This window comes from Carassius carassius, chromosome 21, assembly GCF_963082965.1.
Source record: "Carassius carassius chromosome 21, fCarCar2.1, whole genome shotgun sequence".
Classification (NCBI taxonomy): Eukaryota; Metazoa; Chordata; class Actinopteri; order Cypriniformes; family Cyprinidae; genus Carassius; species Carassius carassius.
The window spans coordinates 5,968,606-5,992,404 of record NC_081775.1 but is presented as its reverse complement, the minus strand read 5'-3'; the positions used below and the strand labels follow the sequence as shown (position 1 = coordinate 5,992,404).

The window sequence follows — 23,799 nt, the reverse complement described above, 5'->3', positions numbered from 1 at the left end:
TTTTGCATCTCTCTGGATTTGCCACATTTTTTTCAAAATCCACAAAGAGGACATCTTTTCTGGAGTCTGCAGGCTGTTCAAGGTTGCCCAGAAACGCTCCTACTCGATGGAATTTCACATCACGGATAGTGAGCACTGTGGCAAACAATTATGATGGCCACCTGCAGACATTTGAGAACATCATTGCAGATACAACAATGAATGATGATACACTGGATTGTGCCAAAGGCTTTGTGAGGAAACTGGAGGATTTTGAGTTTGTGTTCATGTTGTACACATATGAACAAATCTTCTCTGAGACTAATGTGGTCTTTGATATTGTCCAGCAGAGGGCGATGGATGTTCTTTACTGCAAGAACAGAATTGAATCTCTTCTTGCATTTGTCAAAGAGAAGAGGTCAGAGGGGGCTTTCCAAGCCATTTATGCCAAAACAGCAGATCTCACATCAGACCCACGAGATGAGCCCATGAGAAAGCGTCGTCTGACCCAATTGCAGGATCCCCAAGTGCGATACAGAAATCTGTACATGGCCATCCTTGATAACATCTTGCAGCAGATTCCTCAACGTTTTTCAAATTTGGAAAGCATGCTCTTCTTAGAATTAGTCAATCCAGGGAAATTTGATGACATGAGACAGGTATTTCCAGAGGAGGCCTTCCAAAGTGTCCTGAAAAGTTATGGCCATCACTTTGATTCAGGAAGACTGAGGTCAGAACTTCAAGTCCTGTATTCAGATCAGGACTTGCAGGGTAACAGGGGAAAGCTGTGTGTACTTGGTGTTCCTTAAAGACATGGAGTTGGACAGTGCAATGCCTCAGCTTTACAAACTGCTCTCATTAGTGGCAACAATTGGAGCTACATCTGCAGGTGTAGAAAGGAGCTTCTCCTGTTTAAAGCGACTCAAGTCCTACACCCGAAACACAATGGGCCAAGGCCGTTTAAGCAGCCTAGCTCTGCTGGCCATTGAGAGGACACTGGTCAAGTCACTTGAAAAGACTCCTAGTTGGTACGACAGGGTCACAGACCATTTTCTTGAAAAGGAACGTAGGGCAGAATTTACTTTTAAATAAATAGACAATTTTATGATGTAGGCTGAAAATGAGCTTCCCCTCTCTGACAGACCAGTAGCCGCCACTGGTGCTTGGCTCCGAAGCAAAAACTTGAGTGCGAGTTGCTCGCACTGCTCCTTATATACCCGCACAACAGGGCGGAGCTCACGATGCAAATTCCGCAGACCAAGGTACTTTGTGTACCTTTGGCTCATTTAGTTACCACTCTAAGGTGATTGGGCTCTCGGGCGAGAACCCCATTCATCAGTATCTTTCTGATGTAACATTTCCGTTCCCTCCTTCAGGGAACAAGGGTTACATATGTAACCTAGACCATCTTTTCCCATCACATCTTTCTGACGTAACATAAAACGTGACCGACTGAAAGGGAACAAAAAAATTATTCTATAATCAACACTTCCACGATTTGTTAATCTCGACAGCTGTAATAGTAAGGAAAAAAACGTAGTAAAAGTATTTGAGAGGGGTTCCACATGTAATACGAATTTTGAATGCAAAGATGTCAGCCAATCACAACAGTTGTCTTTTACTCTGAGTCTCACAGCAGACACGCCCCTTCAAACAGAGCATTCAAGCCAGAGGACTAAAATCAGGATATAAAAATGCCTTATATTTCTATATTTTAAATGTAAAAATCATACAAATAATAAAAGTACAACTCAGGAAACATTAAAAAAGCATTTAAAAAAAGAAAATAATCTACATCATGGGATCTTTAATATACTTCTAAAGATAAACTTAAGATCATCTAACAGTACTTTACTCAACTGTGCTATTTCGGGACACCATGAATATGAACTAAAATGCTACTAGATCTGTATTTAAAAATGTATTTAATTACCACTAGTAGCAAGTAAGAAAATAAGTAAGTAGTATGTTAAAATGGGCTTTCAAAATCCCTAGACCTATTGGTGGAAGTACTCGCTTACAGGCGCATTTTCACCGCAGTTTCTAGGAACGTTTTAGTTCCAGGAAATCCATTTTGAAGGAACTAATTTAGCTCATATTTCAGAGTACCTTCTCAAACAGTTCTGTAGGAACTATCATTGACGTAACTGTAAGCTGGTAGGCCAAATGCATACGAAACACTGGCTGATTTCTAAAAAAAAAAAGCTATGCTACAATATCTGGCTAGTTCCTACAACTATGTACGTGGTGTGAAAGCCCTAATTATTATAATCAACCACAACTGTATAAAGCAAATCTAAACCAGTTTTCACATTATGTTGTAGCCTGCATCTGTTATCTGGAAGTGGACTCTTTGAAAAGTTCACCATTATTGTTTCATATGTTTAGGATGAAGAATTTATTAAAAAATAACGTAGCTACAATAAACGACACGGAACAACTGGGTACATTAATATAATTTCTCATGTAAATATGACTGTAATGAAATAGTTTCTATTACCTGCATCTTTTATGCTGTCAAGTAGCTTTTATGTTTGTCAATCATCAAATCGGTCATATAGAATATCATTTGGCTGCAATTTAGAATATATTTAATATTAGCCTATATTATATTGTATTGTATTATTATTAACCCATTAAATGCACACTATCGGCAGAAGTGCAACAGAAATATTTATTATAAGATCATAAATTCAGTAAGAAACCCATTTCTCTTAATAAAATAAAATTCCAGTTCCCAACATTAAATGTTAAAATAAATTTAAATGCAATTCTTTACATTAACATAAAAGTAACATTTTACAGCAAATAAAATACTTGCCCTGTTTTCACTGTTAAATGAGTGATAAGTGCTTTTTTCAGTCTAAACATCTAATATTCCTATGCAATTTTCAGCTGCTAAAATGTTTAGACATCAAAACAGAACATAAACCATGAAGACAAGATAAAGTAGCTTTTGTAACAGAACAGCTGTTGATTTTGTTAAAAAACAAAGCATCTTTCGCTTAAGAAGGAAAATCCACCATGATGCATTCATTTAAAGGCTCGATATCAGAAGAGTAGTAGTTACATTCAAGTTTAACCTAAAATCAGGACTAGAAAAAGAATGTTTTCATCATGCCTGTCCTGGTAAGGCGTATGAGATTTGAACTTGTATCCTTCAGTACACAGTATTCATCCAGCACAAATCAGTCTTTACAGCAGGTGTCCTTTCCCACCGCCGGGAGCTTCAGAACGGCCACTAATGAGAGTCTGTGACAGTCTTTAGCTGAGGGATGGTTGCTGTCAGCAGGCACATCATGTGACCAGGAACTACATCTCTGCAAGCTCTTCCTGCTTCTCATCCTCAGACTCCGGTTGGTTGTCATCATCACCGTTATAATTTGCCACATCATCCTCTAGATCTTGACCAGCACCTAGATTTTCATCTGTTAAAACCGAAAATCCTTTGTAATTTTATTGCACAGGACAAAAGTGCTAATGACATTTGATAATGCAGATTAAACAGCTTTCTGTTCATGCTGTCAATTATCACAGAAAATAAATAAGAAAGTCAGCCCTCAGTTTGTAAAATAAATTATTATTTTAATTACATTATACCATGAATATGTTTGCATGATACCAAAGAGCACCTTTAATCCTGGAGAGCTGTTTTTCTATCTCGCCCTCATTGTCGTACATAATGGCATCTTCTTTCCCAATTGCTGCGTCTTCCTCTTTCCTGTCCTCGATTTTGGCATCTTCCTCATTCTCGTCTCCAATCCCCATGTCATCTTCCTTTGGGTCTAAAATCCCTGCTTCATCCATTACAGTATCTGTATGAAGAAATGAGTAATGTGTGTGTCTGTGTGTTTGTGGTGCTTTGATGGCTGGCTTTTCACCATTACTCTACCTGCATTCTTTGCAGCTGGCGCTTTAACGTCCACCTCTGCTTTTGGAACTTCTTCATTGGCTGGTTTGTTACGAGTCTCATTCTTATTGGTTCGTTTGGAGGTGGGAATGGGAGAGTCTTGTAAAACTACAGCATCTTAGAGGAGCAGACAATGTTGTTAAAAACACGTGCTGAAAGTACATGGAGAATTTCATCTTTTTGTAATAGAGTTACAAGACTGAAGGCCTGTTCAAACAAAGAGTGATAACTATAATGATAACTATAATAGCGTCCATACTTTAAGTTATCTTGTCTGCTGCTTTTAAAGCTTGAGTCAGGTGGATTCTGCTTGACTGTTAATGTTTTTAGTTGGAAAATTTGGTTCTGGAAGTAATTCCAACAATATCAATCCTTTGTGTTTTTACTGTAATAGTTGTGCTGTGGACTTGATTATTAAAACTTTATAGTTACCGTCACTGGTGTGAACAGTGTTAAAGGGGAACATTTAATAAGAGTGATATTATGGAAACCTAAAACCACATTTTAACGGTTTTGTTTACAATGGCACTATATATCCAAAGTCACTTATTTCCAATGGAGTCACATTGGGAGGCTGTGTGAAGTTCGGACTCTCTGCAGGTGCAGAATTTCTGGATGTGATTTGAGCCTCGGATGTGTTTACATTTTGTGTTACAAAACGTACAAAAGACAGTTGTATGCAACTGTCCAAGCAAATGAGCAAATTTCAAATCCGTCACGACTGCCACTAGAGGGCCAGTTGTATTTTAGCCAGAGGTTGCAAGTCATGATTTAATGTAGATAGCAACAGATCTTTTCTTCCGTACTGTGATTATCAGGAAACATGGAAAGGTTTAAGCATTAAATGTCAAATGGATTTTGAGATGTGAAGGTAAATAAAACATATGCATGGATAAATTGTTTGAGATCAGATCAATAAACATGCATTTAACATGCACTACTTGTGCTGCAAGCATCAAAACCAAAAATCATGTGGTTTGTTGAGGAGCGCTTTGCTATCACTCTTCTGAGTGATCTGACTTGCACTGAATAAGGGACTCAAGCCAGCAACCAACCCCCTAGAAACCACAAAGAAGACTTAAACGAGCAACTCATACCGTTCTCATCCCTTTCCACAACTAACTCATTGGTTTGGATGTGAGCATCCTTTTTAGACTTTGAATCCACATCTGGTTTGCCTTTTGGAATTTCTGCCTCATTCTTATCTGAATGGTTTGTAGCGGGAACATCAGATTTGGCTTTGACTTTCTGCATGGAACCATCAGCATTCTGTGAAGGCCAGAGAGTATCAGTGGAAAGGGGGAAAGAGAATCACTATAAAGAAGGCATTTATAGCTTATAGCTGTACCTGTGGAGCAACTTTCTCAGATGTTTTGTGCTTTTCCAGTTTGCCAGCTGCGATGTTTGCATTGCATTCCTCTTTCATGGCCTCAATTTGTTTGTTACACTGAGTCCTGCACAATCCCATCCCACACAGCTATTATCATACTGAGCAAGGAATGTAATGTCTTTTGTATTGTAGATTAGAGCATTCAAACTGAACCTACATTTCACTGGAGGCTTTCTTACTGATTGTGTCCATGTTACTTTGACAGGATTTCAGCTCGCTCTGCATTTTATTGACATCCTCCATTAATGACTTCATTCGATCTAGAAACAAAAAAATCAGCAGTAATGTGAAGGAAAGATTATATGCATCATAGAGCACATACAATAGGACAAATATGAGGTAGACACTTACTCTTCATCTCTTGCACCGTTTTAGCACTGGAGGAAATGTTGAGCTTTAGATTCTCCTATGACAGAGAAAAGACTTTTAGAAATAAAAACATACACCTAGCATATCCAATATGACATTTCTGGCCATCAAAACATAGTGACCTGTCTACCTAAAGAGCAAATTGGGGTATAATAGCATACCTGCTTATACAGACAGCATTACCTACAGTCCAGTTTTGTTTTGTGATCTCTTACCCAGAACCAGCTCCAGAGCAGGTTAGCCTTGTAACTTAAGTTACTCATGAACACCGCTCAAACTAAACTTACATGGGTGCCCACTGAAACTGGCTTTGTGTAAAAGGCCATTCATTTGACATTTCTAGAACTGAAAATGTCATGAAAAAACAGACAAACTCATAACACCATAGGCTTTTTTATAATGAGCATAGGTTTTTGTAGTTATGCTCCACTAGAAAAACTGAATTTCTTCTGTTGAAGATAAAAGACGATACTTTGAAGATCTTTTTTTGTGCTCAGCAGAAGAAAGAAATCAAGGCTGCATGTATTTGACAAAAAATATAGTAAAAATATTTTTAAATATTATTACAATTTAAAATAAATGTTTCCTAGTAATATATTAAAATTAATATATTTTAAAATGGATTTATTCCAGATACTTCAGTCTTTAGTGTCACATAATCCTCTAGAAATCATTCTAATATGCTGATTTGCTGCTTAGTTATTATTTATTACTGATGCTCAATTATTAATAACGGTTCTTAATCAGCGTTGCGTCATTGGAATAAATTACATTGTTTTTTTTTTTTTGTTTTTTTTTTACAAAATTACATTTAAGACAAATTATAAACTATGTGTGTCCTTTTATTATTGCTTGGACAAAATGCTGCATGTTTCTTAGTGTTAGATTTCAATTTCACAATAATAATATACTAATATGCTTGCATATTATTGCTCTTTTGTTGGTTTTGATTGCTTCTATTTGGTCTTTGAATCATTGATTCACATGATTTGTTCAAAACGCGAAATCATTCAGAATCTAAACACTGTTGTGTTGGTAATGTTTTTGTTGGCAAAACAGACATGACTGTGTTTAAAATATGACACAGTATTAACTTATTTAATGAACTGTTGTATAAAATCACATTTGCATTTGAAACAAACAGTACTCGTGATATTGCTCTAGCAACTTGTGCATATGTATCATATGATATAAATATGAGACAAAAACTCATACAGGAGGATTTTTGCCCCAAAATCTTTCATTTTAGGAAATAACTGCATTCATGGAGTTGTTGCCCTGTGTCTTACCGTACTTTTCGGACTATAAGTCGCACCTGAGTATCAGTCCAAAAATAATTTGCAAGTCGCAGCAGCACGAATCATGTGCCCAGCTACATCTGTTTCAAATATTATGCTAATTAACAGTGAGTGTAGTTTCAGACATTACATTGCTTCACTCGCACTGACTCTTATTCTGCCTGAAAGAATGAAAAGACCGAGCTGAAGCTGGAGCGATTCAACCAATCAGATGAAAGCAGCGTTTCAGCTCCGCCCACAAGTGCGAATGAAATATTGAGGCCATAAACCGAAATGATCAAAACGTACACGTACAACTGTCTTGTCCATGTTCTCTCACTTGAATCCTCTTGAGTCTTAAGTCTCTTGACCTTCTACAAGCCCCGCCTTGTTCACGCAGTGATTGACGTGGCGGGAGGGGGCGGACACGTGATCGGCTCGGAATGCATTTTCAATGTGCACATTGAATTTTGCTACATTCATTGCGGGACACTGAATGAAAATGCAATCGTAAGTGTCTTGACTGTGAGTGTTAATGCATTTAAGAAAAATAAGAATTTAAATGATCATTTTGCCACAGTTTTTGCTTGAACATGTTATACATATCTTATCATTTCTGTAATACATTTTCATTTTAATTTTGCAACTTATAAAGCGTTACAATTAGTATTCATTTTACATATTAAAACTGGTGTATGAAATGGCAAATGAAAATGATGTAATTTCATTTTCATTTTGCCCCAAACGTTGCACAAATGTATTGGAAAATGTAAATGTAAATACAGAAATGCATTGTCATTTTACATATTGCATTGTCATTTTGAATATTACATTCCAAATTGAATAATGCTACCCATATGCTTCCATATGTTTTAACTCAGAGGGAGTGTCAGCCACATTAAAAAAGTTAACAGCTTAAGTCATTTGTGGATTAATGCGTATTGGAGACGCGAACCGTTGCAAATGATTCAGTTCGATTTGGTGAACTGATTCAAAAAGATCTGGTTACATCGAATGATTCGTTCGCAAATCGGATATCACAAACTGCAGTGTTTTGAACTCTCTCTCACAACAGACACGGAAGAGAAGACAATACTGAATAAAGTCCTAGTTTATGTATTTTTGACGCTTCAAAATGTATTTTCGATGCTTCAAAATATTCTAACTGACCCTCTGATGTCACATGGACTACTTTGATGATGTTTTTCTTACCTTTCTGGACATGGACAGTATACCGTGCACACAGTTTCAGTGGAGGGACTGAGAGCTCTCGGACTAAATCTAAAATATCTTAAACTGTTTTCTGAAGATGAACGGAGGTCTCACTGGTTTGGAACGACATGAGGGTGAGTCATTAATTACATAATTTTGCTATTTGGGTGAACTATCCCTTTAAGTTAATGAAGGACAGCCCTAATTAAAACATTTTCATTATTCCAAACGTTTGACTTGTATTTATTATAATAAAATGATTATTTATTCAAATGTATTTATTATAATAAAAATAATTCATTTTTAAATAATGACCAAGACCCACACAATCAGTAGCTCTGTGAGTGAGTGTAAGATGCGTGTTTTCATACTCTTTCGTGTTTCCAGGTGTTGAGAGCGTTCTCCTGCTGTCTCTGGTGTGTTTCCTGCATTAACTCCAGCTGATCGTCCTGTCTGCGCTTCTTGTCCTCGGCCTTCAGCTTGCTCTCCTGCTCTCTGTCTCTGTCTGCAGCCAGCTGCCTCATGCGGCTCTCCATCTCCAACAACCTACTCTGGAGAACAACAACAACAAAAATTATAGTTAACAGCCACTCACTTCACCACTTGCCACAGACGACATCTAAACACAGAGTGTCAAACCTGCAGCTCGACATTTCTTGAGTTTGAGACCCAGTAGTTGAAGCCGAGCAGGAGGACGCAGGCGATGAGAGCCGCCACCAGCAAAGGCGGAGAGCGACCGCCACGTCGACTGTTCCCAAGAGCACCCATCATGCTCAGTCACAGTCCCACAAACACCGCAAAATGGGTTTCTGAAACAGAAAGAGCAAACTTTATAGCCACATTTAAGTCAAGAGGCATTTATTTATCATCTGCATAGTTAACACTGGGGAAAACTGGGCATTGAAATGCTTGTGATGAGGCTCAGACATACAGTGACAATAACAGGACTTCACATAAACAGATATAGACGTACATGGAGGGCACTGAGTGATATTGAGTGACTTCAGTAACCAATAAACACAGACAGAGCATTAAATACAAATGAGTGGCAGTAACAGATACAATAAGGGTAGACAGTGTTAAGAGTTATAAGTAGTCCTGAGGTACTGATATAAGAATAATGAGGTAGAGCAGTCTCCAAAATGTCACTGTAAAATGTCACAATTTATGGCAACATAATACAGAAAAGAACAACAAAGAAACATAAATGTAAAAAATAAAATGAAATAAGTGAGGAGAACAGACAGCGATGTCTCAAAAAGCGTACGAGGCATTTAAGTCGTCAAACTGCATTTTTGGGGATTATAACATATCTGTTGTCTATAAGGATAGCATTTTTAAGCATTAAAACCTAGTGAGCTGCCTATCTAGAGTGCATTGTTAGTCTTAGTGTGTAACATAGACAGCACGGTATTAAGCATATAAAACTTTTTCGAGAAAATATAAAACAGTTTTCAAGAATTTACAGTTTTCATCTGCATTATGTCAGGAGGAATAGCAGCAGTGAAGCTGCTCGTAACAGAGCATTGTTTTCATGGCATGCATATTTCAAAGACGAGCATAATTTTGTTTCATATATATATATATATATATATATATATATATATATATATACATATTTTTACAACATCACGGAAGTGGGCAAAGGTAATTTCTCGCAAATAGATATTGCCTAGGTGTAAATGACTCAAGCAGAAGCGTTGTGCTACAGCAGACTGATGACAATGCATGATCATTATTTCTTAATCATATTACTTTGCGGTAAAACCTGTTGCACGCAATCTGTTGTACTGCATTGCATTTTATGTTTTGCCTCTACAATAAAAAAACTACATAGCTTTGATCATAAAACTTAAGTATTTAAATATCATCTCACTAAGACATTATTTGGAGGATACAGAATGGCAAATTATATTAATATGCAATTATGTAGTCTACCATACAGCAATAAAGATGCCATTTACTTACATTGCAATTTACATTTCATTTTCATCTCACTTTTTGGCCATTCAAATTATTAGCAATTGCACAAAATTGCATATTTTGCTCAGTTTGAGCCTCTGGATAAAGTTTTTTTTTTTTTTTTTAATCTTTGACTATGAGCTGCATCTTTAATAATTTATAATGTCCTCAGAGAACTATTGTTGTTTTCTGGGTGTGCCATTAAAACCTGCAGTTCGACTTACCAAACCGCATTAATTTACTATGTCTGCACTTTTTATTGACATCACCACTAAACAAATACTCCAGAGAACAGCGAGTGTGCTTGTGCACAGTATGTAATGTAGATTTTATATAAATCATATCAGTGTGATGTATTAACTGTGTTATTAATCATGCTCACTAACACGTTACTACTGTAACTTACTGCTAACGTTACTGTCCCTTTCAAATGTGGGGAGAAAACGCTGTACGAACGATCAAAACAGTATGAGAAAATATAATAAAACGATTAAATATTACAATAATACAATGACGTCACACATGGTGTAAATCCATTTAACATTTAAATCGATTTAGTATGAAACTGTTTTTGTTCGAGTAGCATGCTTGCTAATACAGCTACGGTTACTATTATCATCACACTTTTCCTCTTTTTATAGCAAATACATGTTATATATTAGTGTCAAATTGTTCTTACCGGGGTTAAATGTAGCAGGTCTCTTCAGGAACAGAGATGGAGCATGAAAAATACCGATATTCGACAGTCTTTCCGGGATGAAATCGCAATAAACCGCAGTTTTTGCGTAGAACGGCAACGCGCATGCGCACTTCGCTCGGATTCACTAATGTCCACGAAAAGCTGGATTCATCGCCTAAAGTTGTTTTTGAGGTACTGCTTGTGAAACGATACTTTCCCCTTTTCCTCAATCTAAATTAAACTAATACATATTATTGTGACTTTTTACCATTCGCATTTCAAATATGCAAGTGGTCACCACATAAAAATAACATTTTGTTAAACTGTCAACTTATATATGGGCTTACTAAAAAAATACATTTCCATCAGCCATAATTCATAAATTTAACATGACCATGTTATGGGTTCTCACAACGTGAAGTCAAAATATCAAATCATGTAGGCAAAACAAATATGTTACTATTTAAACTGCATTCATTTGTAAAATCTCCAAACTGACATTTATGAAGTTCATCCTTTCAGTTAAAATGACTACATGATATTTGTGTTGAAGACAGAAAGCAGGAATTTATGTATTTGGACTTTTGACTCCAAACCTAGTGTCCCAGTAAACCAGTTAATGAGACTCAGAGGTGGTCCTCATTTCAATCAGGGTCCAACCTAATGTGTAACATAAAAGACAGTCTGGAGTTATTAAAATTGTGTGAACGAACCATACTGAAAAGAAAAACAACAACTGATTTTCCTCTTGGGACTGGTGGAAGTGTGTTTGGATCATGTAACCGCTCACAAGGTTAAGTGATGGTCTCATTCCATTCACATGCTTCATTTCTTTTACTAGTTCTGAGCAGGGTTTTTTTTTTTTTTAATACCTGAAAGGGCATTACTTACATGGGTATATAATGTAACATTTAATTAGAAAAGGATACAAATATTTATTTTTACATTTTATTAAAAACATTTGCAGCTCATTTCATTACAGTCCAGAAATTACTTTTTTGAGAAACATTTAAAAACAAACGGATGTCCAGCTCAGGTCAGTTCCACCTCAGAAACGCTTCCTCGCATTTTCCTCCTTAAAAGCAAAGAAATATCAATATTAGCATTACAGCTTAGAGCGCAATAAAGTAGTAGAAAACTTGTAGTCATGAATAACATACAGTACACGCGAGTCAACAGTGTAGCGGGTTGTGCACACTGTAAAAATATATTTTGGTAAATTTATGGTAAAACAGCAGCTGCGATTGCCACAAATTCACTGTAAAATATATGGTGACAATATTTCTAGTATTAGGGGATGGCATATTAGTGCCTGTATAGATTTTTCACTTATAACCATGAATTTTATTATGTGATGTAATCTTAATATACTGCTACTGCAAAGCTACTACCAAAATATGCTTTTTAACTTCAAAAGTACAGATAACCACCATGATAACACAGATGGTATATTACAAAAGCAAGCCACACGAAGGTCATCTTAAGTGGCCCATCCATAAAAACTCGTATACTGACAATTCACACGGACATAAACAGATGAGAAAACACCATCAGCGTCACTCACATTACACAAAAATAATGCAATAAACATTAAATAACAGAAAATGTAACACAAAACACCCAAATGCACATTACTGATGACGAAAATAAGAAACTAATTTATTTAAATATAAACATAAAATCATGTTATGCGTTTTTAATTTGCCTAGGAATGCCATTTTACAGTTTTTTGCACCATAAGATGCTCAATTCATAGTTTTTACTTCCAGAAACAACTTGTGACATTATAATTATTTGTACAGTATTTTTTAATCAAATTACATATAACTCCAGTTTAAACCATTTATGTTTTTTAAACCATATACAGTAAGGTAACTTTACAGTTAACCAATTACAAGGTTTTCCTATAGCATTTTTACAGTCTTTTCCTGTAAAAAGTGCACAGTTCAGAATTAAACAGAGAATATTTCTAAAATTCCTATTCAGTTCCTGAATTGAACGTAGCAAAACTGCTTAATTTTAATTCAATTTTGAATTTAAGATTGTAGAATAAAACAAATGCTGTATTTAAGTTTTTAATAAGGCATTCTATCAGTATTATTTTACCACATAAACATTAGATGACAAAAATAATCAATATTTAAAATGCCGACTACACAATGGTGTTGAATTAAATTAAATGACTTATTTTATGGACAATCATTCCCCAAAATGCTCTAATTTACCCCAAACCCTCGAGCCACATACCTTTACTTGTATATTTATATATCAGAAGATTCCATTTTTATAATGTGATGGAAATTCTTGCGGCGCTGAATGTTTTTAAACCATAAGTGAATGAAATAGCATGAATGAATAATATTCAGAATAAAATGTGAACAAATGAACTTTCAGTGATTTAAGTAGTAAATCTTTTGATGCACTAATGAGATTCCCGATGTGGGTTTGTGCTGAGATTTTTATTGAACTGCAATTCTGTGAAGTCATATCGCTGTCACTGCAATTCAAAAATCACGTTCATGAATTACAAGGCATTCTTAAAATCTGGATTCTGCACAACCCTGCTGTATAAACTTAACATCATTCAGGTTCCCCAGACAAACATCAAGCCTTGTCCTACAGGAGAATCACTTATGTAATTGAGGAACAGGCTTAGTCTATGTCTGGAAAACCTGGCGATAAGGTCTCAGGCAGCTCTGCAGCTTTGCTTTTACCTTCACAACGTTACCGAGCTCAGCTAGAGTTTGCTCATAGTGGGTCTCCATGCTTTTAAGAGCTTGTGGTTTCACAAAGTGCCTCTCTATGCCAGGACTGCCAGCATCGGTCACCATCTGCAAGAAACTCTTCTCCTGAAAGGTATTAAAGCAGAATTCTGGTGACAATCAGCCAATGGAACATATGGTGCATCTCAACCAATCAGTCACTCCAAATGGTTTTTGCCCATAATAAATGTCTACTGAATAAAACGGACTAAATGCTAACTGACTGGAACATCACAAATGCTGAATATGCAATTCCAGTTATGATGTAAATCCAACCTGCACTTCTAAAAGGAAGGTGAATGCCGACCCAGCCTTCCCCGCTCTCGCTGTTCTGCCCACCCTGCGAATGAAAACTCATCAAATACACTGATGATGGAAAGAAAACACATAATACCCACATTGTTTTACGTTGACTTGCCTGTGAATGTATGTTCGGATGTATTGAGGAGCATCATAATTAATGACACATTTCACACCGTTGACATCAATGCCTCTGGCAGCAGCATCTGTGCTTATCAACCTGACATGAAAAATAAATATATAAACAATATTTCATCATCACACACGTAGATTAGTATAAATCGTGTGGGGTTTGGTTCTGAAGGCATACGTACAGTGGGATCTTCCCTTGTTCAAAGTCCTTCAGTGTTTTTTGTCGTTCACTTGGGTTGAGTTTAGAGGAGAACTCAGCCACTTCCACACCGCCGAACAGCTTCAAGAGCAAATACAGTCTGAGGGACAGAAAAATACGCTTTGTTGTTTTTTTTTTACACATTCAGCTAAACACATATTTGTTACTTCCTGTCTGAATTGTCCTTCTGTACACCCACCGCCTTGCTCTGTGCACCGTCTGTTCACTTACTTTTCTTGTGTGTGGATGACTTCTCTTTGCATTCTTGTGAATTATTCATGATTATACTGAAATTCTACATCTAGGGCTCCACACTATTGGACATGTATTGGAGTCACCAAATTACAGATTCACATTTAAAAGCACTTTTAAATGTAATGAACCTGGATAAATAAAATGAATATCCATAATGCACCGGATTCACGTTTCAAATCTCAAAGTTCAAGTTTACTAATCATCAAAGTTGAATCTGCAAAAACACATATTAAAAGACATGTCTTCCACTCTCAAACTAGTTCATGAAAGAACATTTCTCTTCTTGAGCTCCAGATCTGAAGGATCATGTGACACTGAAGACTGTGTTTCTTCAATTTTAAAAATACATATAAAAATGAAACACATTTGAATTTTAATAATAGTTACAAAAATTAAGTAATTTAAAATACATATTTAACATTTCAAATGTACTAATATTTCCAGGTGTTATTGTTCGTACAGTATTTTTCACATAAATGCAGCCTTGGTGAAAAACTTCTTTCAAAAACATGAACAAAAATCTTAAAAGAGTCTGAACTTTTGAATGGAAGTGTAAATATGGACGTCATATTAAAAAAAGGTATCGCCGCTTATTCTGAAAAATGCCAATCAACATATTAAACAAAAACATTAAATGAATGTTATGTAATATAATATATGCCTTGCAGAGACATCCATGAACACTTTTAACAAATGACGTAAACAAATAGCAAACTTGATTCAAATATATAGATTGAAAAACGGATTTGTGAACATTTAGATTATAATAAACTAATAAAGAATTCATTTACAGTTCTACAGCTAGTAGTGGTGACTACAGTTTAATGAATTGTTGCAGTTGTTTATTTTTTACATTTGCAACTAATTTAGCCCTGGATGTAAATATTTGCAGTAGCTTAAAAATGCATCATTACCGGTGCGCTGCTTCTCTGGAGTTTGTGAAGCACAAAGCAGGACTGAACTTGAGCCGAAGCAGGAAGTGAAGGATGAGGAGCGGTTTCTTGCTTAAGGTGCAGGGGACATAATACTCCTGCATAAGACATTCCCATGTGTCAAAGATGTGCCAAGAAGATCTGTTGCCAGTTTAGACCGTAAAGATCCAGGAAATGTTAAACTCACAGCGAGACCCTGAGGGAAGTTAAACGCGTCCTGGCCTTGTGTGCTGGTCTCTGTCCTGCTGTGTGTGGAACTGAAGAGTCGAGGCTGGTGCAGATCCAGCAGCTGCAGTTTCTCAGGGTTTTGAGTGAGCGTGGCGGAAAACAGCAGCTTCTGCAGAGGAATCTGTGGAGGGGACAAACTGAAGCACAAACAAACAGACAAAGACACTGAGCTGCTTGTTTTAGACTAGCAATGCAGTCACAGGTTCTTGTTTTGGGAGATGGGCAAGTAATTTTATCCAAGGTTACAAAGGTGGGCATAGACGCCGTCGAACTGAGGGTCATTTGGGTTTGCTGATATTCTGGGTGGAGTTGAAAACCCTGAAATAACGGATAAAGATGACATCCTACCTTGCCACTGTGATCGGGCCAGGCAGGATTCTCCTGAAGACAGACGTCTGTGTGTCACCTGGGCTTCGGTACACTGCTTTAGTCACCTGAGCGAGCCACGACTGATGCATGCCGTCAATCATCCTGTCTGCCTCGTCAATAATCTACAACATACACAGGGTTTTGTAAAGCTGTCTTCCCACTTTCTGTACAGAAAATAGAAAGATGCCATGATAGAGACATGTACATCTGACTTTACTGCAGAGGTGGGTAGAGTACCCAAAAACTGTACTCAAGTAAAAGTAAAAGTACTTCTAGAAATATTTACTCAAGTAAAAGTAAAAGTACTAGTCTTGAATAGTTACTTGAGTAAGAGTAAAAGAGTATCGGATAAAAAATCTACTCAAGTAGTTAGTTACTAGTTACTTTGGGTCATATATACTGAGCCTTTTTTTATTTAGATATATAGATAAAATGTATGTAATGTATGTGTGCGTGTATAAATGTATATATTTCATCAGCCTTTACTCCAATTTATGTAATTTATTATAAAACCCTGTCTGTTTACTTAAGTAACAGATATAGGTGTCATGCCATAACATATTTTTAATACGACTGACTTTATATTAAATGTGAATTTAACATTGAAAGTTAATGTGATATAAATATTGCTACTAATCTTTCATTGTTCAGAAAGAGAGCAAATAACATTTACATTATTAAAGATCATTTTCACTGACAGTCTAGATTTCAATTTTCACAATTGTTAACACTGTGAAATCAATATCTTAATTAAAGATTCGTACACACATCTGCACTTTGTTGTTCCTGCGAGAGAATTCTCCAGAAAGAGGTATTCAGTCAGTGAGCGAGTGAAGGAAGCACCGGCATTTTAGCGATGACTCATCGGAACACCTCTGATTGGCCAATGCTTTAATAAGCTCAACAGAATCTTGTGTGATTTGTTATAATGCGCAGTGCTGTAAAAACACATCTATCTCTGGCTCAGCGCCAGCAAGCAATCACAGATCTGAATTTAGCATCAGCTCTGATGATATGACTTGCTGAACGTACTCGCACCGGTGTGATTGTATTAAAATTAATAAAATCTTAATCGGCTATTTTTTGTCTTTTGGAAGCTGCATTCAACTTGACTCCCCTCTGTTATAAGCCACACACGTACAACAAACTAATGTCACAGTGGTATCGTGTACTGTAATCGAATGTAGCCCAAGTTATTACCTGTTAAACAGTAGACAGTACACGCGGTGTTCATCTAATAAGGATCTCCATCGCTAGCAAATAATAGCCTTTGCAGATTTGCTTTCAATTCAGTGCAGTTCCAGCCATGTTTTCAATGCTCTTTCTGTTCTTAAACGTTACAACTCCGAGTGAACCACTTCAGACGCTCAGCGCGTGCGGCAGGGAACTGAACGACTCATTCAAACTGATTCATGAACCAATTCACTCGTTTGTAGGGATGCACCGAAATGAAAATTCTTGGCCGAAACCGAAACACCGAAAAAGAGAAAACCAAGGCCGAAAACCGAAACCGAAACACCGAAAGAAATTATCCCAATTATTAGTACCATTGCATTTATTGCTATGACCGTGTACTAACTTTACTAAAATTAAAACATTGCAATTGCATAAATTAATATTAAAGTTTCAAAGATAATTACAATTACATAAATTATAAAAAAACATAAAAATGCATAATTACAAATTATGCAAATATTTATTAAGCACATTGCAACAATGCACAGTATAAAATAAAATTCAAACTAAAATTTAATCCCACTCATCTGTATATTAAATAATAATGTACAGGCCTACTGGCCTGCAGAAAGGTTTTAAAATTAACTGTTCTCTCATAAAAAGTGCATTTAGGTGAAGAGCATTTGAAATTTTTCTCTGTAGGACTAGAAAGTGCATTACTTCTCCAGTAGGCAAGACTGTTATCACTTCTGGGGATGGGGACTTCAGACAGATAACCATCTAGCTGTTGAGCAGTTGAGCTTGTCATCTGCCTGACATTTGAGAAATATTTGAGAGAGTGTATTTAAATAGGGCCAGGGCATAAATAAACATTTTTATCAAATTAAAGCAGAAATCTAGCAAAAAATCTAGCAGAAATATGGCTACAATCTGATATTATGCATGTATATGTATATGTGTGTGTATTATATATGCAGAGACGAGTCTTTTTTTTTTTGCGCTCTGATCTCAGTCTCCTGCGCTTGGCGCTTCTCCGTCTCCACGCGGGTTCTCCGCATCCAGCGCGGCCTGGAGCATTTCTCGTGTGCTCTGCCATATTTCCGCGTCCAAGTAATGGTCTTTATAACGCGGATCAAGAACATTCGCGATGAAGTGCGGAGGATCCGAAAAGATCTCAGTGAGACGTGTGCTAACAGACTCTATAAGACTGTACTTTTCTTTGTTTTCACTTAGTGGTCCGTCTCAATCTCTTTGTTAGGAGACGCTTTAGTGCTGCGAATAAAGGAATAAGAATAGAGAGAATGTTCTCTATTAAGACCCACTGGTGTGAAGTGAATGACGCGGGGAGCTCGTGGTCTGCGCTATGCAGGTGCACGTGCAGGTCGCGGTTTCTGTTTGCGTCATCATAACATTTCGGCCGTGTTGTTTCGGTAATAAAAGTGTTTCGGCCGAAAACCGAAAATGCACTTTTTGGCCATTTTCGGCCGAAAATTTTCGGTGGCCGAATATTCGGTGCATCCCTACTCGTTTGCCAATTGGTTTGATCAAGCCTTTGAACAGAATTGACTCAAAAGAATGAATCATTCGTGAATAAACTGGAATAAACTGAAGCATTTATAACATTTATTGCATTAAGATAAAGTAACGAGAGGAGCGTCGCCCACAGTAACGAAGTAAAAGTACAGATTTTCCCCAAAAAATTTACTCAAGTAAGAGTATAAAGTACCCATCTTTAAATATACTCCGAAAAGTATTAGTTACCCCAAAAAATTACTCAAGTAAATGTAACGAAGTAAATGTAACTCGTTACTACCCACCTCTGCTTTACTGCCATTGAATTCCTTTGTGCTAAATGTGATTTCAATCCTAAAGAAAATAAATTAATATATCATCAAGGCGTTTATCTGTAAACCATTGCTTCTGGCAAAAATATGAGTCCATAATGCATAATAACGCTTCTTCCAGTGATAAAGCTTCCACTTGTAAATGGTGCTTGATCTTTGCATATTTCTCTCCTGATTCAGACCAGATGACTTGTTTACTGGAGGAACCGATTTTACAGATAGAGGCACTTTAGCATGAAGTTAATATCTTAATGATGAGTTTGTTTCTTACAAACACTTTTTGGACTCATTTTGGCGGCACCCATTCACTGCAGAGGATCTATTGGCGAGTAAATGATGTAATGATACATTTCTCCAAATCTTTTCCTGGGAAGAAACAAACTTATCTACAACTTGGATGGTTTAAGGGTGAATACATGTTTAGCAAATTTTCATTTTGGGCTGAATTATTCCTTTAAGTGTAGACTACCATTATACTGTGGACCGTGCAATGTTAATGTCAAATGTATTTAAATGAAGTCTCTTCTGCTGACCAAGGCTGCATTTATTTGATCAAAAATACATCAAAACAGTAATATTGTGAGATTATTACAACTTAAAAACTAATTTCTCTAAATGGAATATAATCTAGTGATGGAGAGCTGAATTTGCAGCCATTATTAGATTCTTCAGAGTCACATGATTCTTCAAAAATTATTCTAATATGCTGATTTGCTGATTTTTGTGTAAAACTACAATTAGGTCATTCCGTGTCAAATCAACTAAATTTCAGAAACTTCTCCAGCTCAAATGTTTTATTTGGCTAATATATGTTTTTTCTGAAGAAAGATAAACATACAGTATACAGCGATGAAAGCCAAAATATTAGATGTAAAGGATGAATATTTACTTAGTAATCCACTATTTTGTAGAGGGGGGTCAAAATAGCAACCTTCAATGGAGATTCAGAGCCAAATTAAAGGGGAGTAAAAATGATTTCAGAAAGAAGGCAGCATCATAATGTTTCTTTTACACAGATATTGGAAGGTTTATTAGTAAAATCGATAAGTAAAAAGACTTTAGCTAACTTTTTTGCATTATGTGCCAATGGTGACCATTCAAAAATGGGGAAACAGCTATTTTCAAGTTTTGCATGCCTATAGCTCAAGAAGTATTGAAGATATCTTAATGCTTTTTGAGATACTGGGTCTTAGCAAACTTTCCTTTTGGTATCTACATTTATAAGACCCCATATTTTTCAGTTCCAGAGATATTGGAATTTCAATATGGCTTCAAGAGTAAATTGTACACATTTTCAGTGGTCAAAAACCAAATGTGGATCACTTTCCTTTCTTTTAAAGAGGAATGTCTAAAGACCTAAGGCCACAAAACCCCCCATTTACTAAGGTCAAAATATTAGGCATAAATACAACTGTCATTTTTGTGGTTCCCAGTAGTTCACTGAAGACATTGTTACATGTGTCCACTTGATTTGAACTGATGCTCACCAGGAATCGCAGATGTTGTAGACTGAAGTTGCTGTTTTTATTGATGTGATCCACCAGTCGGCCTGGCGTGGCCACGACAATATCAGCCAAACTGTGGCTAACACCTCCTCTGCACAAAGACACGACGATTAAATGAAGAATATTTAAGTTCCTATAATATTCCATCATGTCCACATACAATGAGCCAACAAACCACTCACCTGATTTCAGAGAGCACCTTTTCCTCTGCAGCAAATGATTTCTGGCCTGTGATCATGACTACCTTTAGACCGGTGCCCTCGGTGTATGTGCTGAACACCTTTGACACCTGTGGGTTTGAAATTAAGGATCATGTTGAATGCTGATGGATATGTACTGACAAATAACCAGTGATTGATAATCATTACCTGTTGTGCTAACTCCTTGGTGGGAAGTACAGCGAGCGCACGGACCTCACACACCACACGCTTGGACAATACCTGCCATATAAATATATATTTGTCTCTTATACTCAATGAGAAACATTTCTTGAGCAGCAAATCAGAATTATTTCTGAAAGATCATGTGAAACTAAAGACTGGAGTAATGGTTCTCAAAATTCAGTGTTGTAGAAGAAGAATTTCCATTTTAACAGTTTTTCATATTATTTCACAATATTAATGCCTTTACTGTATTTTTAATGCGTTTTAATGCAATGCATTTAAAAATCTAAAACTTTTTACATTTACATCACCCAAATAAACTCCATAGCTCAGTTTTTCATAACACATTCCAATGCAAATATGAGCATGAATGCAACTGTACATGTACCTGTACAACAGGTATGACGAACGCCAGGGTTTTTCCACTTCCTGTAGGTGCAGAAACACAGATGTCTCTGGGTCTGTAGCCACCTGGACCGAGCAGCAGCCCTGAGCTCACGCTCTCGATGATTGCAGGGATGACCTCAGCTTGAACTGAAAACACAAACACAAATCATGCTTTGCAACCTTCATATGCCCTTCTGTAGCTCAAACAGTGAATTCTTGATAAAAAGTGAATGCAATCTAACATACTTAGGAAATAAAAGTCAAATACATACATGCAAATTCACAGAAAAAAAGACTCTCCGCTAATAGATTTGGTCCGTTAGGGGCCATTGTAAGTTGCTGTATAATCAGATTAATGCATTGTGTTTAATGCAATGCCAGTGTAATACCTGGAAAGAAGTTCTGTATCCCGTTGGTTTCTAATTTCTTCAGGAGTGTGGGACAGATGCCTGGCACCTCACTGATGGGAATGAGGTTGCTCTTAATGTCTCTTTGAATAACGTCAGGCTGGGCCAACCACTGGGGCAATACTCTTTTAACCTGTAATTGTGCAAAAACTTTTCTTTACAAGACACAACACCCAAAACAGTTTAATGCAGAACTTACAGATATTTATTCCCAGCTACCTTTTGCACGGTTTTCTCTTCGAAGCCCCCCAGGATGTGGAAGGTGGTCTGGGAGGAGCCACTTTCTGCCTTTGGCTCCTGACTGATCTGAGGGTCCACAGACTCCTCAGTCTTCTTACCTTCCTCTAGACCACTTTCACTTGTTTCTGTGATCTCTACAGACGTCTCATTATCAGATGCTTTATCTCCTAAAAGAAATAATACATTTCTGTTAAAAAAAATCATCTTCAACAAAAACAGTAAAGGAGGATAGAGCTTAAAACTTTTAATGAAGTATTTTGTTTTTCATTCAAAAAATGTTCATTAAAGAAGGTGATTAACTTTCACAAACTATTATTTGGCCCTGATTTTATTTTGATTTTTAAAACAAAATGTTAAATAAATATAAAAATGGTATACATTAAAAAAGAAAGAAAAAAAACTTCTCATGCTAACTATTTTGGTAAATGCTGATTTATAGTTATTAATATATATATTTTTTTTTAGTTTTTTTTTTTTTATGATTGGATTACTTTTTTAATAATAACTCTTGTAACAGGTTTGAATGCTTGAGCTTGATAAATGCAGCAAAAACAAAAATGTATGTAAAAACTGAGCAAGCAGAACAATATTATATTTGTCTTATTGTTTTAATGTCCAAAAACAACAACAAAAAATATATCACTTCTTGATTATTTCAATTTTTTATGTTAGATTTCAGCTGAGGAAAGTTAATGTGCCTAACAGGGCAACACAAAAATATTAAATATAAAATATTTGGCATAATGTTATATAGTTGTAGTTTATCTTATGTATCTAATCATTCTCTCTTCATGAAATATGGGATTTATGCTTTTATTATTTAAAAAAACATTTTTTATGGGATACAAACTTGCAGCGTATTTGTTCTAAAGCATGTCAGAATCACCAAGCTTGTCTAGATTAATTTAAATATAAACAAACATAGCATTACGGCAGTGATACCTGTATTTGTGCTCTCCTTTTCAGTGGACAATGTTTTCAGTTTTTTCTTTTTAGCTGAACTGGCAACTTCATCAGTAAGATCAGTTTTCCTCTCATGTTCCCTCGTCTTTGTTTTACGCTGCGCTCCCTCTGTCTCCGGTTCTTTGTGTTTTCTTTTCTTCTGTTCTTCATCCCCCCGGTGGTCCTCGTCTTCATCAGCTCTGTTTGAGACGCTCTGCTGTTCTCTGGCTTTGACCTGCTCCTGAAGTTTAGCCAGTAAAGCTCTGGAGCGAGACTCTCTGCTGGATTCACTGTCATCCTCCTCCCCTAAATACCTGATCACAACACCAATACCACACAAGGTTCACAAATAACACACGATTAACATGTGGATTATTGGTTAAATTGAATGTAGTTGTAAGAGAAGCTGTATAAAGGCTTTATATATATATATAATTCTTCATATGATATTTTTGCAGTTTACAACAATGCGAGATTAATTTGAAATATAATAGTATATCAAGTTTCAAGTCTCATGCATAATTATTATGATTATAGAATAATTAGAAAAAAGGTCCTATGCCAGACTGTACAACCAAAAAGAAGTGCGATGTAATCGGCAATAAGAATGAGAGCCATTACTTATGATTAAACTGGTAAAATAATTAACTTTAAGAACTATGAACTAAATATGCAGCGAACGCTATATACATTTGATGTAAAGAATACTTACCTATTTATCATAAACAGTGCCATTCTTCTGACTCGTGTCAGTGCCACGTAGACATTTATTTCAATCCCGCGGTCAAATATATTTAATAATTGTATGTATCTATGTATATTACAGTTTTCAGAAATAAAACTGTGCAGTCTAGTTGACCACGTGGGTTGTTTTACAGTCGCGAACTGATGACGTAGCGACCGTCCACAGAAACAACTGCTTCGAAACCGCTCCCTATCCACTATATAGTGCACTATATG

At 36.4% G+C, this 23,799-nt stretch overlaps 2 protein-coding genes across 3 annotated transcripts; both read right to left on the bottom strand.

The window, feature by feature from the left end:
- Positions 1 to 2,639: 2,639 nt before the first annotated feature.
- On the bottom strand, positions 2,640 to 10,935 carry golm1 (golgi membrane protein 1). Of its 2 annotated transcripts, none has more exons than XM_059503107.1 (10): positions 10,779 to 10,935; positions 8,777 to 8,946; positions 8,509 to 8,688; positions 5,631 to 5,685; positions 5,437 to 5,539; positions 5,238 to 5,343; positions 4,987 to 5,158; positions 3,872 to 4,006; positions 3,612 to 3,794; positions 2,640 to 3,407 (listed from the first exon to the last, which is right to left on the bottom strand). In XM_059503107.1, exons 2-10 carry the CDS (start codon positions 8,906 to 8,908, stop codon positions 3,292 to 3,294), a joined length of 1,182 nt encoding a protein of 393 aa, XP_059359090.1. In that variant the 5' UTR covers positions 8,909 to 8,946; positions 10,779 to 10,935; the 3' UTR covers positions 2,640 to 3,291. The 2 variants fall into 2 exon arrangements, with proteins under 2 accessions (XP_059359090.1, XP_059359091.1); XM_059503108.1 differs by having other exon boundaries at positions 3,612 to 3,773.
- A 777-nt stretch (positions 10,936 to 11,712) lies between these two features.
- On the bottom strand, positions 11,713 to 23,728 carry ddx51 (DEAD (Asp-Glu-Ala-Asp) box polypeptide 51). Its single transcript, XM_059503106.1, has 16 exons — positions 23,552 to 23,728; positions 22,840 to 23,153; positions 21,877 to 22,064; positions 21,640 to 21,790; positions 21,252 to 21,397; positions 20,849 to 20,920; positions 20,663 to 20,769; positions 20,463 to 20,571; positions 15,935 to 16,077; positions 15,546 to 15,723; positions 15,341 to 15,456; positions 14,155 to 14,271; positions 13,959 to 14,060; positions 13,817 to 13,880; positions 13,493 to 13,627; positions 11,713 to 11,853 (listed from the first exon to the last, which is right to left on the bottom strand). Exons 1-16 carry the CDS (start codon positions 23,572 to 23,574, stop codon positions 11,827 to 11,829), a joined length of 1,992 nt encoding a protein of 663 aa, XP_059359089.1. The 5' UTR covers positions 23,575 to 23,728; the 3' UTR covers positions 11,713 to 11,826.
- Positions 23,729 to 23,799: the final 71 nt, after the last annotated feature.

What these genes read in the sequence shown, in the direction of transcription:
- golm1 (XM_059503107.1), bottom strand. Translation starts at nt 8,908, where the DNA reads ATGATGGGTGCTCTTGGGAACAGTCGACGTGGCGGTCGCTCTCCGCCT. An exon ending in CAAGAAATGTCGAGCTGCAG is followed by an intron (nt 8,689 to 8,776) that starts GTTTGACACTCT and finishes GTTGTTCTCCAG; the next exon opens with AGTAGGTTGTTGGAGATGGA. An exon ending in AACGGTGCAAGAGATGAAGA is followed by an intron (nt 5,540 to 5,630) that starts GTAAGTGTCTAC and finishes TTTTGTTTCTAG; the next exon opens with ATCGAATGAAGTCATTAATG.
- ddx51 (XM_059503106.1), bottom strand. Translation starts at nt 23,574, where the DNA reads ATGGCACTGTTTATGATAAATAG. An exon ending in TCGTCATACCTGTTGTACAG is followed by an intron (nt 20,921 to 21,251) that starts GTACATGTACAG and finishes TTTATATGGCAG; the next exon opens with GTATTGTCCAAGCGTGTGGT. An exon ending in ACTTCCCTCAGGGTCTCGCT is followed by an intron (nt 15,457 to 15,545) that starts GTGAGTTTAACA and finishes TGTCTTATGCAG; the next exon opens with GAGTATTATGTCCCCTGCAC.